This window comes from Thermobia domestica, chromosome 7, assembly GCF_964235325.1.
Source record: "Thermobia domestica chromosome 7, izTheDome1.hap1.1, whole genome shotgun sequence".
Lineage (NCBI taxonomy): Eukaryota > Metazoa > Arthropoda > Insecta > Zygentoma > Lepismatidae > Thermobia > Thermobia domestica.
Genome location: NC_137460.1, coordinates 12,449,211 through 12,464,369, shown reverse-complemented (window position 1 = coordinate 12,464,369; position 15,159 = coordinate 12,449,211). Strand labels below are relative to the sequence as shown.

The window sequence follows — 15,159 nt, the reverse complement described above, 5'->3', positions numbered from 1 at the left end:
TTGCACAGAAATGATAAAATGGAATGAGTGTAACATAACAGAACGCTAATATTGATTCATGAGACAGATGAAAAATTGCAAAAAAAAAAAAAAAAAAAAAAAAAAAATCGCACTTCAGAAAATACATGTGTTGATATCCCTAAGTTCAAATGTCATACCCAAGTAGTGGAAAGATTAGTGAAAATAATTAGTGAAACTTCTTTCAGTATGTGGGGCACGAGAGAGAGATTTCTTTATTCGTTCCTAAATTGACTCGAGAAAATACATGCCTACTTTTGGGACAAAGTCGCAGTATTTTTGCAGGAAGACGTGAAAGAAACTTATGAAACATTCAATCTAATGTTGGCGGGTGGATGGGATTGAACTCGACGGCAGACACCTCTTAGTGGTGAATTCTGGTTTGATATAGCCTGTAACATAGAATATGAACTTCGGTAGCTTTAGAAATTCAACTCGTCACGATAACGAATCTTAACACCCTCAAATTAGTCTACTTCAAGTGAAGAGCTGTCTAATAATTACACAATACACAACAAACATGTATTTGTTTACAAAATCTACGAAACTTAAGGCCCCGGCTAAAGATATTTTAGAGAATTGAAATTTTCCATGATAAAGTCTACGATATAATGCAACTTTTGCCCCATATCCAAATTCGAATTTAGATTTTTTTTAAAATGGCCTCTTTTCACTTATTTGCATAATCTATCAAACTTAAGGCCCATTGCTCCCCGGCTAAAAATTATTTTAGAGAATTGAAATTTTCCATGGTAAAGTACTATAATATGATGCAACTTTTGCCCCCTATCCAAAATCTAATTTCGAAAAAAATGGCCTCTTTTCACTCCACCCTAGTTTATAGTAATGTACAAAACCTACAATAACGTATTTCACCCTTAACATTCGTAAAAAGCTCATCAGAAAATACTGGATTAACAGCAGCGACCGGCATAGCGCATATAGAGAATTTACATCATTTCCACTGAATTATAGAGAATTTACAGCATATTCACTGAATTATAGAGAATTTACAGCATTTCCACTGAATTATAGAGATTTTACTGCATTTCCACTGAATTATAGAGAATTTACAGCATTTCCACTGAATTATAGAGATTTTACTGCATTTCCACTGAATTATAGAGAATTTACAGCATTTCCACTGAATTATAGAGATTTTACTGCATTTTCACTGAATTATAGAGAATTTACAGCATTTCCACTGAATTATAGAGATTTTACTGCATTTTCACTGAATTATAGAGAATTTACAGCATTTCCACTGAATTATAGAGAATTTACAGCATTTCCACTGAATTATAGAGAATTTACAGCATTTTCACTGAATTATAGAGAATTTACAGCATTTCCACTGAATTATAGAGAATTTACAGCATTTCCACTGAATTATAGAGAATTTACAGCATTTTCACTGAATTATAGAGAATTTACTGCATTTCCACTGAATTATAGAGAATTTACAGCATTTTCACTGAATTATAGAGAATTTACAGCATTTCCACTGAATTATAGAGAATTTACAGCATTTCCACTGAATTATAGAGAATTTACAGCATTTTCACTGAATTATAGAGAATTTACAGCATTTCCACTGAATTATAGAGAATTTACAGCATTTCCACTGAATTATAGAGAATTTACTGCATTTTCACTGAATTATAGAGAATTTACAGCATTTCCACTGAATTATAGAGAATTTACAGCATTTCCACTGAATTATAGAGAATTTACAGCATTTCCACTGAATTATAGAGAATTTACAGCATTTCCACTGAATTATAGAGAATTTACAGCATTTTCACTGAATTATAGAGAATTTACAGCATTTCCACTGAATTATAGAGAATTTACAGCATTTCCACTGAATTATAGAGAATTTACAGCATTTTCACTGAATTATAGAGAATTTACTGCATTTTCACTGAATTATAGAGAATTTACAGCATTTCCACTGAATTATAGAGAATTTACAGCATTTTCACTGAATTATAGAGAATTTACAGCATTTCCACTGAATTATAGAGATTTTACTGCATTTTCACTGAATTATAGAGAATTTACAGCATTTCCACTGAATTATAGAGATTTTACTGCATTTCCACTGAATTATAGAGAATTTACAGCATTTCCACTGAATTATAGAGATTTTACTGCATTTCCACTGAATTATAGAGAATTTACAGCATTTCCACTGAATTATAGAGATTTTACTGCATTTCCACTGAATTATAGAGAATTTACTGCATTTTCACTGAATTATAGAGAATTTACAGCATTTCCACTGAATTATAGAGAATTTACTGCATTTTCACTGAATTATAGAGAATTTACAGCATTTCCACTGAATTATAGAGATTTTACTGCATTTCCACTGAATTATAGAGAATTTACAGCATTTCCACTGAATTATAGAGATTTTACTGCATTTCCACTGAATTATAGAGAATTTACAGCATTTCCACTGAATTATAGAGATTTTACTGCATTTTCACTGAATTATAGAGAATTTACAGCATTTCCACTGAATTATAGAGATTTTACTGCATTTCCACTGAATTATAGAGAATTTACAGCATTTCCACTGAATTATAGAGATTTTACTGCATTTCCACTGAATTATAGAGAATTTACAGCATTTCCACTGAATTATAGAGATTTTACTGCATTTCCACTGAATTATAGAGAATTTACAGCATTTCCACTGAATTATAGAGATTTTACTGCATTTCCACTGAATTATAGAGAATTTACAGCATTTTCACTGAATTATAGAGAATTTACAGCATTTCCACTGAATTATAGAGAATTTACTGCATTTTCACTGAATTATAGAGAATTTACAGCATTTCCACTGAATTATAGAGATTTTACTGCATTTCCACTGAATTATAGAGAATTTACAGCATTTCCACTGAATTATAGAGATTTTACTGCATTTTCACTGAATTATAGAGAATTTACAGCATTTCCACTGAATTATAGAGATTTTACTGCATTTCCACTGAATTATAGAGAATTTACAGCATTTCCACTGAATTATAGAGATTTTACTGCATTTCCACTGAATTATAGAGAATTTACAGCATTTCCACTGAATTATAGAGATTTTACTGCATTTTCACTGAATTATAGAGAATTTACAGCATTTCCACTGAATTATAGAGATTTTACTGCATTTTCACTGAATTATAGAGAATTTACAGCATTTCCACTGAATTATAGAGATTTTACTGCATTTCCACTGAATTATAGAGATTTTACTGCATTTCCAATATTTCTGTATATATCTATTTCAATGAATTTTGCAAATTTACTTATGTCTTATTTAATTAAAAATCCACGTTGAGTTAATACCTTTACATTGACCTAATTAATATGTCGCTTTATCTTTTTCAGCTTCTGATGACAGTATATCTCCCCCACCTCCTCCGCCTCCACCTTTGCCAGTATCTGACTGTGATTTGACCCCGGAAACAAAATCGAATCGAATTTCCCCGATTCAATTCCGAAGCCTTCAGAGTACACCGGTAGTGACCACGAGATCTGAGATCGTCAATATGAGTGACTATTTCACTCGTGTCCCGTCATATGATTCTTCGTCACCAGGAAGAAAGAAGTATCACACAGCTCCACGAGAAAAGCAGCGGGTGAGTGTACACAACTATTTATTTATTTATTTATTTATTTATTATTTTTATCTTTTTTATTTAAAAGATTTATTTCAACCTAAAGAACTGTGCGGTCTATAATCTGTTTCTATTGCAATGTATTACCTGACCAGGTAGCAGTGCGGTTTTGGGAGGATGGCGCTGCTGTTGTGTTTACATCAGTTTCTTGGCAAGCGCGGTGAGACAGGGGAGTGGGGAGTTTCACTCTGCAGTGTATCCAACGGTTTTTAAAAGTTACAGTTTAGATGTTATGCATAGCCTAATCTCTTTCCGCTTAATAAAGAACGCCGTAAGTTATGTTATTGTAGTGAACCATTCCTGCAATAATGCAGATGTATTGTGAATGGTGGTATATGAATGGAAATTACCAATTTAAGAAGAACACAGCACAATTGACAATTCAGTGAGATTCTACCGTGTATTAAAAAGATTGTATAAAAATTGATTACGTTTTATTCGACGTCGTTATAAAACAGGAGCAACCTGTAAAACACTGTTCTCGTTAGTTTGTTGGCAAGTTAATATAGAGTTATATTTTTCGTTGATGGTTTTTGCTTGTTACTTAAGATGTTCTGCAAATAACTTCAATGACTTTTGAACCTATTTGTCTTAACTTGAGCCAGAGGCAGATCCAGGCTGAATGTTTGGGGAGTGGTCGTTCGAAGTCAAATCAAGGTAAGAGTACATTGCAAAAAAAAAAAAAAAAAAAAAAAAAAAAGTAAAACAACTTTAGAAAAGAAGAAGTAGCTATTGTCTGCAATTTCTAGAACAGAAATGGCCACTGCATTTCGAAGGTGGACATTTTTTTGAACAAGAACGCCAATGTAAGTAATTTCTTGCAGTTTATTATTTGACTTCTGCAACGTAAAACAAAAAAAGTAAGGCCTACCTATTTTAGGTTTTACAGTATTTTACATTTATAATACAAAGGTGAAAATTCCTAGGTTTTATGTTTAAAATTAAAAAATATCCTATTCTAGGGAGGCAATCGCCCCGATCGCCCCCCTGGATCCGCCCCTGACTGGAGCATATGCGTGAAGTGGTTTATTACGAACAGGACAAAAAGAACTCCGCACTCGTTCGCTGGCCAGGTAATACCACGTCCTTATGTTTATAAACATTACACGTTCTGTTTGCAAACAACAACCACATGTATTTACGACGGAGTACTACACACCGTGTTTTGCTAACTACAGAAGCAGACGACGGACCACCTACGAGTCACATGACGACAAGGGAGCAGCAGCGCCACCGCCACTCGGAGCGCCTATATAACGAAGAGGATTCAACGGACAAGCACCAGTCTGCAATTGGTCTCCCCTCCTCTAAGAGAAACCCAACCTAAAAGCTTCTAGTTTGCTTCAAAACTCTAGGTTTCCCTTGCTCCCGCCTTAGCTTGCACGGAGCTCTGTCGGAATGCCAACCTCAGTTGCTTAGCCTGCTTCTAGCCTGTGTGCCTCTTAATTCCCTCACTGCTTGCTTCGGAGCACTGGGGTTTCCTACATCACTCTGCTTAGCTTGCACGGAGCTCTGTCGGGGTTCCAACTTCAGCCGCTTAGCCTGATTCTAGCCTGTGTGCCTCTTAATTCCCTCACCGCTTGCTTCGGGGCACTGGGGTTTCCTACATCACTGTGCTTAGCTTGCACGGAGCTCTGTCGGGGTTCCAACTTCAGCCGCTTAGCCTGATTCTAGCCTGTGTGTCTCTTAATTCCCTCACTGCTTGCTTCGGAGCACTGGGGTTTCCTACATCACTGTGCTTAGCTTGCACGGAGCTCTGTCGGGGTTCAAACTTCAGCCGCTTAGCCTGCTTCTAGCCTGTGTGCCTCTTAATTCCCTCACTGCTTGCTTCGGAGCACTGGGGTTTCCTACATCACTCTTCTTAGCTTGCACGGAGCTCTGTCGGGGTTCCAACTTCAGCCGCTTAGCCTGCTTCTAGCCTGTGTGCCTCTTAATTCCCTCACTGCTTGCTTCGGAGCACTGGGGTTTCCTACATCACTGTGCTTAGCTTGCACGGAGCTCTGTCGGGGTTCCAACTTCAGCCGCTTAGCCTGCTTCTAGCCTGTGTGCCTCTTAATTCCCTCACCGCTTGCTTCGGGGCACTGGGGTTTCCTACATCACTGTGCTTAGCTTGCACGGAGCTCTGTCGGGGTTCCAACTTCAGCCGCTTAGCCTGATTCTAGCCTGTGTGTCTCTTAATTCCCTCACTGCTTGCTTCGGAGCACTGGGGTTTCCTACATCACTGTGCTTAGCTTGCACGGAGCTCTGTCGGGGTTCAAACTTCAGCCGCTTAGCCTGATTCTAGCCTGTGTGTCTCTTAATTCCCTCACTGCTTGCTTCGGAGCACTGGGGTTTCCTACATCACTCTGCTTAGCTTGCACGGAGCTCTGTCGGGGTTCCAACTTCAGCCGCTTAGCCTGCTTCTAGCCTGTGTGTCTCTTAATTCCCTCACTGCTTGCTTCGGAGCACTGGGGTTTCCTACATCACTGTGCTTAGCTTGCACGGAGCTCTGTCGGGGTTCCAACTTCAGCCGCTTAGCCTGCTTCTAGCCTGTGTGCCTCTTAATTCCCTCACTGCTTGCTTCGGAGCACTGGGGTTTCCTACATCACTGTGCTTAGCTTGCACGGAGCTTTGTCGGGGTTCCAACTTCAGCCGCTTAGCCTGATTCTGGACTCTGTGACTCATAGCCCCCTCACTGCTTACTTTGGACTATTGGAGTTTCCTACACCATTCTACTAAATATCCCGAAGCTCTGTAGAGATCCTGTCCTAAGGCCGTAAAGTCTTGAGCTACCTTTACTCTGCGTCGCATTAGAGAAAGTTGTATTGTAGTATTCTTGTAAACACTGTTGTACTATATTAGAAGATTTTTATAATAAATCGGTAATGGGAGTCGATTCTGAACTCTAATTTATTCTACATAGCTGTACCTACTCCTACAAAGGAAAGAAATTTATACTATTATCCTGCTACCATTCACTCACCGTTTAGTTTCTTCAAGCGGAAAATTCAACTGGCTTAGGTGACAAGGAAACTTTCGATCAGCAAAAATACATTTATTCAAGTGCCATAGTGTATCTAATATCCTTCTAAGTAATTCCGCTAAAATTACATATTTATCCTAGCAATCCTGTCATTGTTGAAAATATTTCTACAAAGCGTTTTTTTTTTTTTTTTTTTGGGAGGGGGGGAACGAAGTTGAGTTGGGATCTTTCATATTCCACGTAATGTCTTCTATAGAATTAAAACGGGCCCCTTTTACTGGGATTCTTGACTTTGGGAAGAGCGGAAAGTCACACGAAACCAGAAGAATGCTGTGTTTGGACCAAATGCGAAGCAAGCGCGTGATGGATGTGCCAAGCTTTCGCTTCCCACAAATCCGGTGTGTCTCGGGCATTTTACGAAGGGTATGAAGGACCTCTTGGTAGTGTTCCTTGGTAATGCTATCTCTTGTGAACCGCTACTCCACAACGTCGAAGAAAACGGTCAACAGCTCCCTCACATTGTTGCGGAATGCTGTACTTTTTCTGAACTCGGATGTTTTCATTGTAATGATTGCAAATTTGTTTCTGGGTTGTAGTCATAAACCCACGTCTGATCACCAGTAAGCATAATGTTAAAGAAGTTGAAGTCGCTTCGTGCTGTGTCCAACCTGCCCTGTTCGATTTTCAATCACAGTTACTTCTGCTCTATCTGCAAGCACCTTCGGTACGAATTTTGCTCACATTCTCTTCACCCAAATACAAGGTCAAAATTGAATGTACAACTTGCCCTCGACCTCGGTCACAAGGTCTCGGATCGTGATATGACAAATCTGTATATCCAAAGTCCTTACTTATTCCATAACAGTCATTTTTTATTTTGAAAAATCTAGGCTACGTGGACGTATGGTCAACACTGGTATGTGCTCTCTTTTCATTGATGTGTCGTAATCTTTAAATATTCTGCACCACTCCTTGATCCGTGAGATGCTAATAGCACTGTTCCAGAATGCCTGTTGGATCTTGCAAATCGTCTTCATTTGAATATCGCCAAAATTTTCGCAAAGCTTGAAGCACATGTGCTGGTGATGTCTTCCGTACTTGACACAAATTGCAAATTCGACTAGTGCACAGTACACGTTCGCATATAAAGGCTGACTTCTTTGGTCTCCACTTTCCCCCTACCTTTTCCGTTTTATATAGTCTTATTTAGGGCAGACTCTACTGGTAATCACAGTTCTCACAGCTAATCACAGTTTCATACCTGCTGTAAAAATGAAAGCAATTAGAAATTCGGAAAAGTTACCATCATGAGCTTTGAAAGTGGAAATGGTTAGAGCTTCAAAAACTTCAACATCACCATTAATTAAAAATAGAAGGAATTAGAACTTTGGAAACGTTAACGATAACAACTTTTAAAATAGAAGCGTTAACTTCATCAGCTTTAAAATGGAAACAGAGCTTCGGAAACGTTGGCATAATCAGCCTTCAAAGCAGAAGCAGTTACAGTTTTGGAAACAATAACATCGTCAGTTTTGAAAATTGAAACATTTAGAGCTTCGGAAACGTTAGTATTATCAACATTGGAAATGGAAGCAGTTAGGACTTTGGAAACGTTAATATTATCAACTTTGGAAATGAAAGCAGTTAATGCTTCGGAAACATTAACATCATCAGTTTTGATTGGAATCAAAGCTTTAAAACCGTTAAAATCATCATCTGGAAATGGAGGGAACAGTAGCTTAGGAAACATTATCGTCATCAGCTCTGGAAATGGAGGAGTTAGAGCTTCGGAAACATTTTCATCAGCTATAAAACTGGAATGAATTATAGAATTTCAAGAATGTTACCATCAAAAATTAAAACGCCGATGAAAAGCCAAGAACATGCGCATCAGTCTTATCTCCGCTAAATCTTTATGCATTATTTAAAATATACACAGAACTCTTTAAACAAGGTTGTACAGTATTCGTTAAAATATAACCAAGTATTAAATATCTATAATACAGTGAAAAACATTTAGAGACAATACAGTTATTACAAATAAACGTGGTGGTATTCTTCCTCGGAAGATTTCTAAAATTCCAGTAGTATTTTATAATTAATTTGAAAGTTCATTTTATTATATGAACACAACGTGTGCATATAATATTATGCATTTGTACATGAAATCTAGACAATCCTGCGAAGAAAACCTGCTGGGTCAGAAGGAAGTATGTTTTGTGATAGTCTATTATTTATTGCGTTTTGTAAGAAAACATAATTATACGTTCTTTGTTTCAGATGCCTCCTCCAGCTGTGAGATGGAACTTGGCCCCTAGCATGGGTGATCCATATAAGTGTAAAGAAACAGAGGTTGTTGAGATACCCCGTTGTTGTCTGAGGGTGGTAGAAAGAATGGGAACTTGCCATGCAGGAGAGGTAAGACCTAATTAAATTCATGTTATTAACTGAAGGTTTATCCAGAAGACAGGCTTCTATTAGAAAGCACAATTCCAGTATTTTCTTTCTATTATTAGCATACACATGTACACTGAGAAAATAAAATTGTAGGTGGTGTACTTAAAAAGATAGGTTACATGCGTAATTCCTATAGTTTTTGGACTTAACGTACAACAGACGTATAACTGAAAACGCATGTTTTATAATACTTTCTGTATAAGTGTTCCATCTATATGTACTTTCCGTATGAAACAATGTAGGCGGTCATGATCTCACATACAAATTGACGTATATAACATATAGGTGACGAAGGTAACATAAGTATATGCATGTTATATACGGAAAACTCTTAGATGTCAGATATCTTGCAACGGCATGATGTAACATTTAAGGGCAGTGCCTATGTAGCATACGAACAACGTATGCTCTGTACTGATTTCTATAGTAACCAAGAGGATTCCGTATATTTGTACAATATACCGCTGTCCGGAAAACAGATTTTTCTCTGTGTACTACAAGGGATTTAGAAATTAGATTTCCAGGCTTTCAGCATCCATAGCCATGTTAGCTTGTTACGTATGATTGATGACGTACCTCGGCGATCATACTACTAGAGAAAGAGGAAGAAAGAAAGGATTGGGTAAGGAAGGAAGCAGCTTGGGACTTATATGTTAGGTACCATCTCGTCATTTCCCTGGTGTGAATGAACAGGAGCGGACCAAGACAAAATTTTTATACGGGCAAAGTGACCTTGTGACTCCCCTCTAGTCCTAGACTATATTTTACATTTTATTTTATTATTTTAAACGCATTATTCAAAAAGAAAAATTAATACCCAAATGCATGATATAGATATACTAAGTATACCTATATCATGTATTTGAGTATTAATTATATTATTTTTCATTATTATTTTATTTTATACTTAGTCCTTACCCGGGAGGAATCCACAAAGAACATGTCCCGCTATAAACAATACAATACCCGGGACCAACTCCCCCTCCACTCTTTCTTCTACATGCCATGTCTCAATTTGTCGATACAGCCCCGCAAATACTATGAAATTCTCTTCTTCCATGGTGAAATGAAAAAAGATGACGTAACTGATGCTACTTTACAAGAATATAAAACAAAAAGTCAGTAGAAAATACGTTATAAAATTTACTTTTTGAGACGTGTTTTGGCGCCTCGGGCAGTCGCCCGGGTTGCCCGGCCCTTGATTCGTCCCTATGAATGAAGGAAACCCAGGAAAACCTCACTCAAAATGGCTAGCCTGAAAAAACTTTCACACATTTTCCACCGAATGTCTCCACCGGGAATCGAACCCGGGACCGCTCAACACATATATTGCAACGTGAAATTCTGACAAAGATAGGAATGCCCAAATGAGTATTTGAACAGGTTATATTGGTGTAACTCACTTTGTCAAACATAGTGGTGTAACTTTGAATCACACCACTTCCTAATAAATACAATACCTGTTTCCTTTATTACTAGAAGTTCTATTGCCATCTACTGGCAATTAAATGAAGCTTTAACTTACTTCACGTTTTCCATTAACAGATTGACTTATCTAGATTTTTTTAATGATTTACATGTCTGTAACTTTAACTTGCCCGTTTAGGGATATAAACCTAATTAGCAGACCTTTGAATTTTTTAAAAAAGAAGAAAAACATTCGTAAAATACTTCGTACAAAGAGGTGTTCTCTATGGGCAGAAACATAGACATTACCTGCAAGCTATAACAAATTGTTGTCTCAAATGTTGGTATGGAGAGGAATTGGGAAATTAGCTTAAGTAAGCGGATAACGAATGAGGAAATGTTAACAATAGTAAGGAAGAAAGGGCTAATTACTTCATGTAATTAAAAAGAAGAGAAACTATTTCGTGGCATCCCTAAGAATATGGTAATAGATTCGGTGGAAGAAAAAAGAGGGAAGAGGAGAAAGAAACTTTAGTTGGTGACAGGCCCTTAGCCAGCCCAGAAATGTAGGAGGGTGATAAAAGTTAGCGGGGCCCAATTCAGCCATATTATAGTTCATTTACAAGCCTACCGTGAAAATTTTAGGGTGGCAGTAAAAATTTAGGGGGCCCTCCCCCCATAGACCTCCGATGGATACGAGCCTGGTTGGTAAACGGTGTTAGAACAGATGATTAGTTACAACGGAGACACCTAGCGAGTATCAGATTATCAGTTTGTCATTTGATTAGAGATGTATGACATTTGGATATATTGATCGACCCAATCTATACTTTCGGTAACGCTCTCGTCTTCGGTACGAGCGGTCCCAGGTTCGATTCCCGGTGGGGGCACTCGGTCGAAAAGGTGTAACACGCTTTTCAGGCCAGCCACCCTGAATGAGGTTTTCCTGGGTTTTCCTCATTCACACCAAGCAAATGCCGGGATGGTACCTAACTTATAGGTCCCAGGCCGTTTCCTTCCTTCCCTTTCTCCAGATCGTATGCTCGCCGAGGGACGTCATCCCTTAAATCGTGAAGGGCTAAATGGCCTTAGGTGGCCGAAGGCCCAGAAATCTAAAATCCTAAATCCTAAAATCCAATCTATACTTTTGAGAACCAGAATATCGAATATCAAAACTATTACTGGTTGCTATTTCGATTATTATCGATATTTTGAGAAAAGAGATTTTTCTATATTTCGATATATATCTATGAAATTTTGAAATTTTTCGATTTTCAAATCAGTATATCACGAAGTCTAAGCAACTAATCTCCTAATGATAACAGAATAATATATATATATGATAATTAGAATTATTGTAATGATGGCCTTACACGGCTCATAGAGCAACATATTTGGCAATAAGCTAAATTTGGAAATTCTATGCTATAATCCTAAAAGCATGTTTTACGAAGTGCTTGTATTTGTTTTCTTGCAAAGTAAAGATTTAGTGAACATTATAAAAGATATTCTGTTACATAAGAGTATACTTGAACTCCTTTTTTCATGTGTTCCAAAAATATTGTTGGAATGGTCATTGTATATATAATCCGCAGCAAAATACCTGCAACATGAGTATGTAAGTTTATTGTGAAACGATGAAGTCTTTTGCTCCAAAATAAGATTGCAGAAGAGGACGCCGAGGTTTCCCCTGGTGTGAGCCGTGCAACTTAGACGTTATGTTGATTTCCTGCGCTGTTAGGCGTAGTTTTACAATAAACTTACATGCTCAAGTTGCAGTTTTTTTTTTTTTTTTTTTTTTCGGACTGTACAGTTATATACATATGATTAAAAATAAGTTCGTTTGGCGTCCATGTAGGGTCATTTAGGGAGATCTCGACACTTTTAAGGTCTGGCAAAGCTAGTGATCATTAGGGGTGTTCCAAGAACCGGTTAACCGGTTTCGGTTCGGTTTGTAGTCTAAACCGAATCAATCGGTTTGGACTTCAAACCGGTCCAGTTCGGTTTGGGAACGGTTCAGTTCGGTTCGGTTTGGAAACGGTTCGGTTTGTAAAGTGTTCGGTTCGGTTTGTAGAATGTTTCGGTTCGGTTTAAGAACTGTGGGCCCTTTTTGAGGACTGTTTTGTTCGGTTTCAGTTCAATATTTGAAATCGACAGAAATGCAGTTTGCATTATTAGCAACCGTCCACCCAGACATTATAATAAGGGTGAATGTTACGTTTTTCGGTATAACTTTATTCAGATTAAAATTATTTCGATATTACAGAAACAATTTAGGGGTCGTACTTGTGTGGAGAACTGATGTTCTGGATTTTGGAATAAAACTCTTAACATCCATTGGAAGACAACTTTACAGCATGGGCGGATTTAGAAGATACCGTGGTAGGGGTGGCAGTTACTTGAAGGGTGGATGCTATTCCAGGAGAAACTACGTTTAGAATGAAACATTAAATTCGTCTTGAAATGACTAGGGGGGGGAAGGCATGATTTATACCTGTATGTGGAATATATCGTGGTGTAATATTATCAGGTAACCAAGAAAATTTATGCTGATTTTGAGAACAGTTACTTTTGTCGCGTTAGTGTAGTCAAATTGATTCTGATGACGCTACACAGTATGGCGCTAAATTCGTTGTACAAAAACAGAGGGATGATTTCTGAGAGCAAAACAAACAAAAAAATACTTCCAGTACACATAGGACGAAAAGCGTGTCGTTTACGTGTTATAGGCTGCCGAAAGCATGGGAAAACAAACTTTAGAGTTAAATATTGTACAAACTACTGATTGTAGACGTGATGAGGCATGATATCGACAAAATATCCTAACCTGCTCTATCCAAATTTGCAGTTTTCAGGTTTGTGCAATGGCGGCACAGGGAATTCCTTGATATTTTATGACGTAAATTGAGTGAACAACAACATGTAAAGGACATTTCACTGCCTGGAAATAATACTACGTGGCAGGTCAGTACTCATACACGAAGATAAAAGATGGCGGATGAAGTAAAAATTACTGTGAGTGGTTGCATACCTCCTCAAAAAGTACTAGTAAAGTCGTTGTACAAGAACTCACTGGAAACTTTACGTTTCTAGAATGTAAAAATACGTACGGCACAAGCCGATAAGTAACAGAAAATAAAGAAATTCCGATTGCTGATCTGCTCATATTAATGATATCGCAAAGCTTTTGAGAACGCATCTACCTTTACAACTACAGTAATTGAACAAGAACTACAGACAAATAAATAACGCGTAATAATAATAATAATAATAATACATATAACTGTTTTAGCACATTCATTTCGATCAGTACATCATACAAATGCGACTACAGTACGTTTTTTTTTTTCAACCAATGTTCTAAACTGACGGGTGTGAAACAAAATATTCCTTCCATTCACGATATTTGTACGTACTGTAACAGGGGCCGATATTTCTGAATCCAAATCGTATAACGGGACTGCATACAGAAGGTAGTTGTAGGGAGCAAGGTACAGAGGGGAGTCTTTGTTTACATGGAAGGAGGATGGTTGTCAGAACGGACACTGCAAAAGGTGTTCAAAGTTTCAACCCACCACTTCAATGCAAAGGTTACAGCGGCGTCGAAGGGAAAGATGCTGCGAACGCGTTGAAACACTCCTGCCGTTTCCTGAATGCTCCATGCTGCAGCAACAATTCGAGCAACCAAATCTTCCTCTGACTGCACAGGCGTCGCGCAGATTAGTTGTTTCATATGGCCCCAGAAAAAGAAATCTAAGTGGGTTAAGGTCGGATGAGCGAGGTGGCCAAGATACCGGTCCTCTGCCGTCCATTTGTTTGGAAAGGATGCGTTGCGACAATTTCGCACCTCCACAGCAAATGTGCTGGAGCACCGTTGTGCATAAACCACATGTTTCGATGAACAGCCAGTGGCATAGTCTCCAGTAGTTCAGACAGAATATCTTTCAAAAACATCCAATACTCCCATCCGGTTAGGCATTGTGGTAGTAGGTACGGTCTGATGAGAATTATCAACGATTAATGCCCACACATTCACAGAACACTGTTCCTGATGGGCACGATTTAACATTCCATATGGGTTTGCCTCAGACCACAAATGTTGAGTGTGAGTGTTCATCATTCCATCATGGGAAAACATAGCTTTATCTTTGAAGAGAACACGAGACATGAAGCGGGATTCGCGTGATTCGCGTAACCACTGGACAAACTCCCGCCTACGTGGATGGCGTGTAATGCATGCACCCTTTGGACATGGAAAGAATTCATCTGATTTTCGTGAAGCATGTTCCAAACCTGCCGATGATGGGTGTTAATTTCAGCAGTTACTACCCGTGTGCTCGTGGACGGTTTTCTCTGATCTCAAGCAAGAATTTCCTCCTCAAAAGCCACAGTCCATACGGTTCTGCTTCGTCTAGCATTGGGCCTGTGTGCTTCCAGCAATCCTGTTTCTTGTGATCTTCGATCTACACCTGAAAATGTTGCGTGGTGTGGAATTCTAAGATTAGGAAACTGTTGTCTGTACACCGTTGTGCCACACGGCCATTACCGTCCGCTTTCCCGTATGCCAGATCAATGTCTGCCAATTTGAATTGAATTGAATTGAATTGAATTTCTCTTTTATTTCAG

At 38.1% G+C, this 15,159-nt stretch overlaps 1 protein-coding gene across 1 annotated transcript in view; it reads left to right on the top strand.

Annotated features, from left to right (window-relative positions):
- LOC145689861 (discoidin domain-containing receptor 2-like) overlaps positions 1-15,159 on the top strand; it is a 563,912-nt gene that overhangs the window by 510,594 nt on the left and 38,159 nt on the right. Inside the window, exons 12-13 of the mRNA XM_081764129.1 lie at positions 3,418-3,668; positions 8,950-9,087. Coding sequence (XP_081620255.1) covers positions 3,418-3,668; positions 8,950-9,087 — 389 coding nt within the window. The remainder of the gene's footprint in view (positions 1-3,417; positions 3,669-8,949; positions 9,088-15,159) is intronic.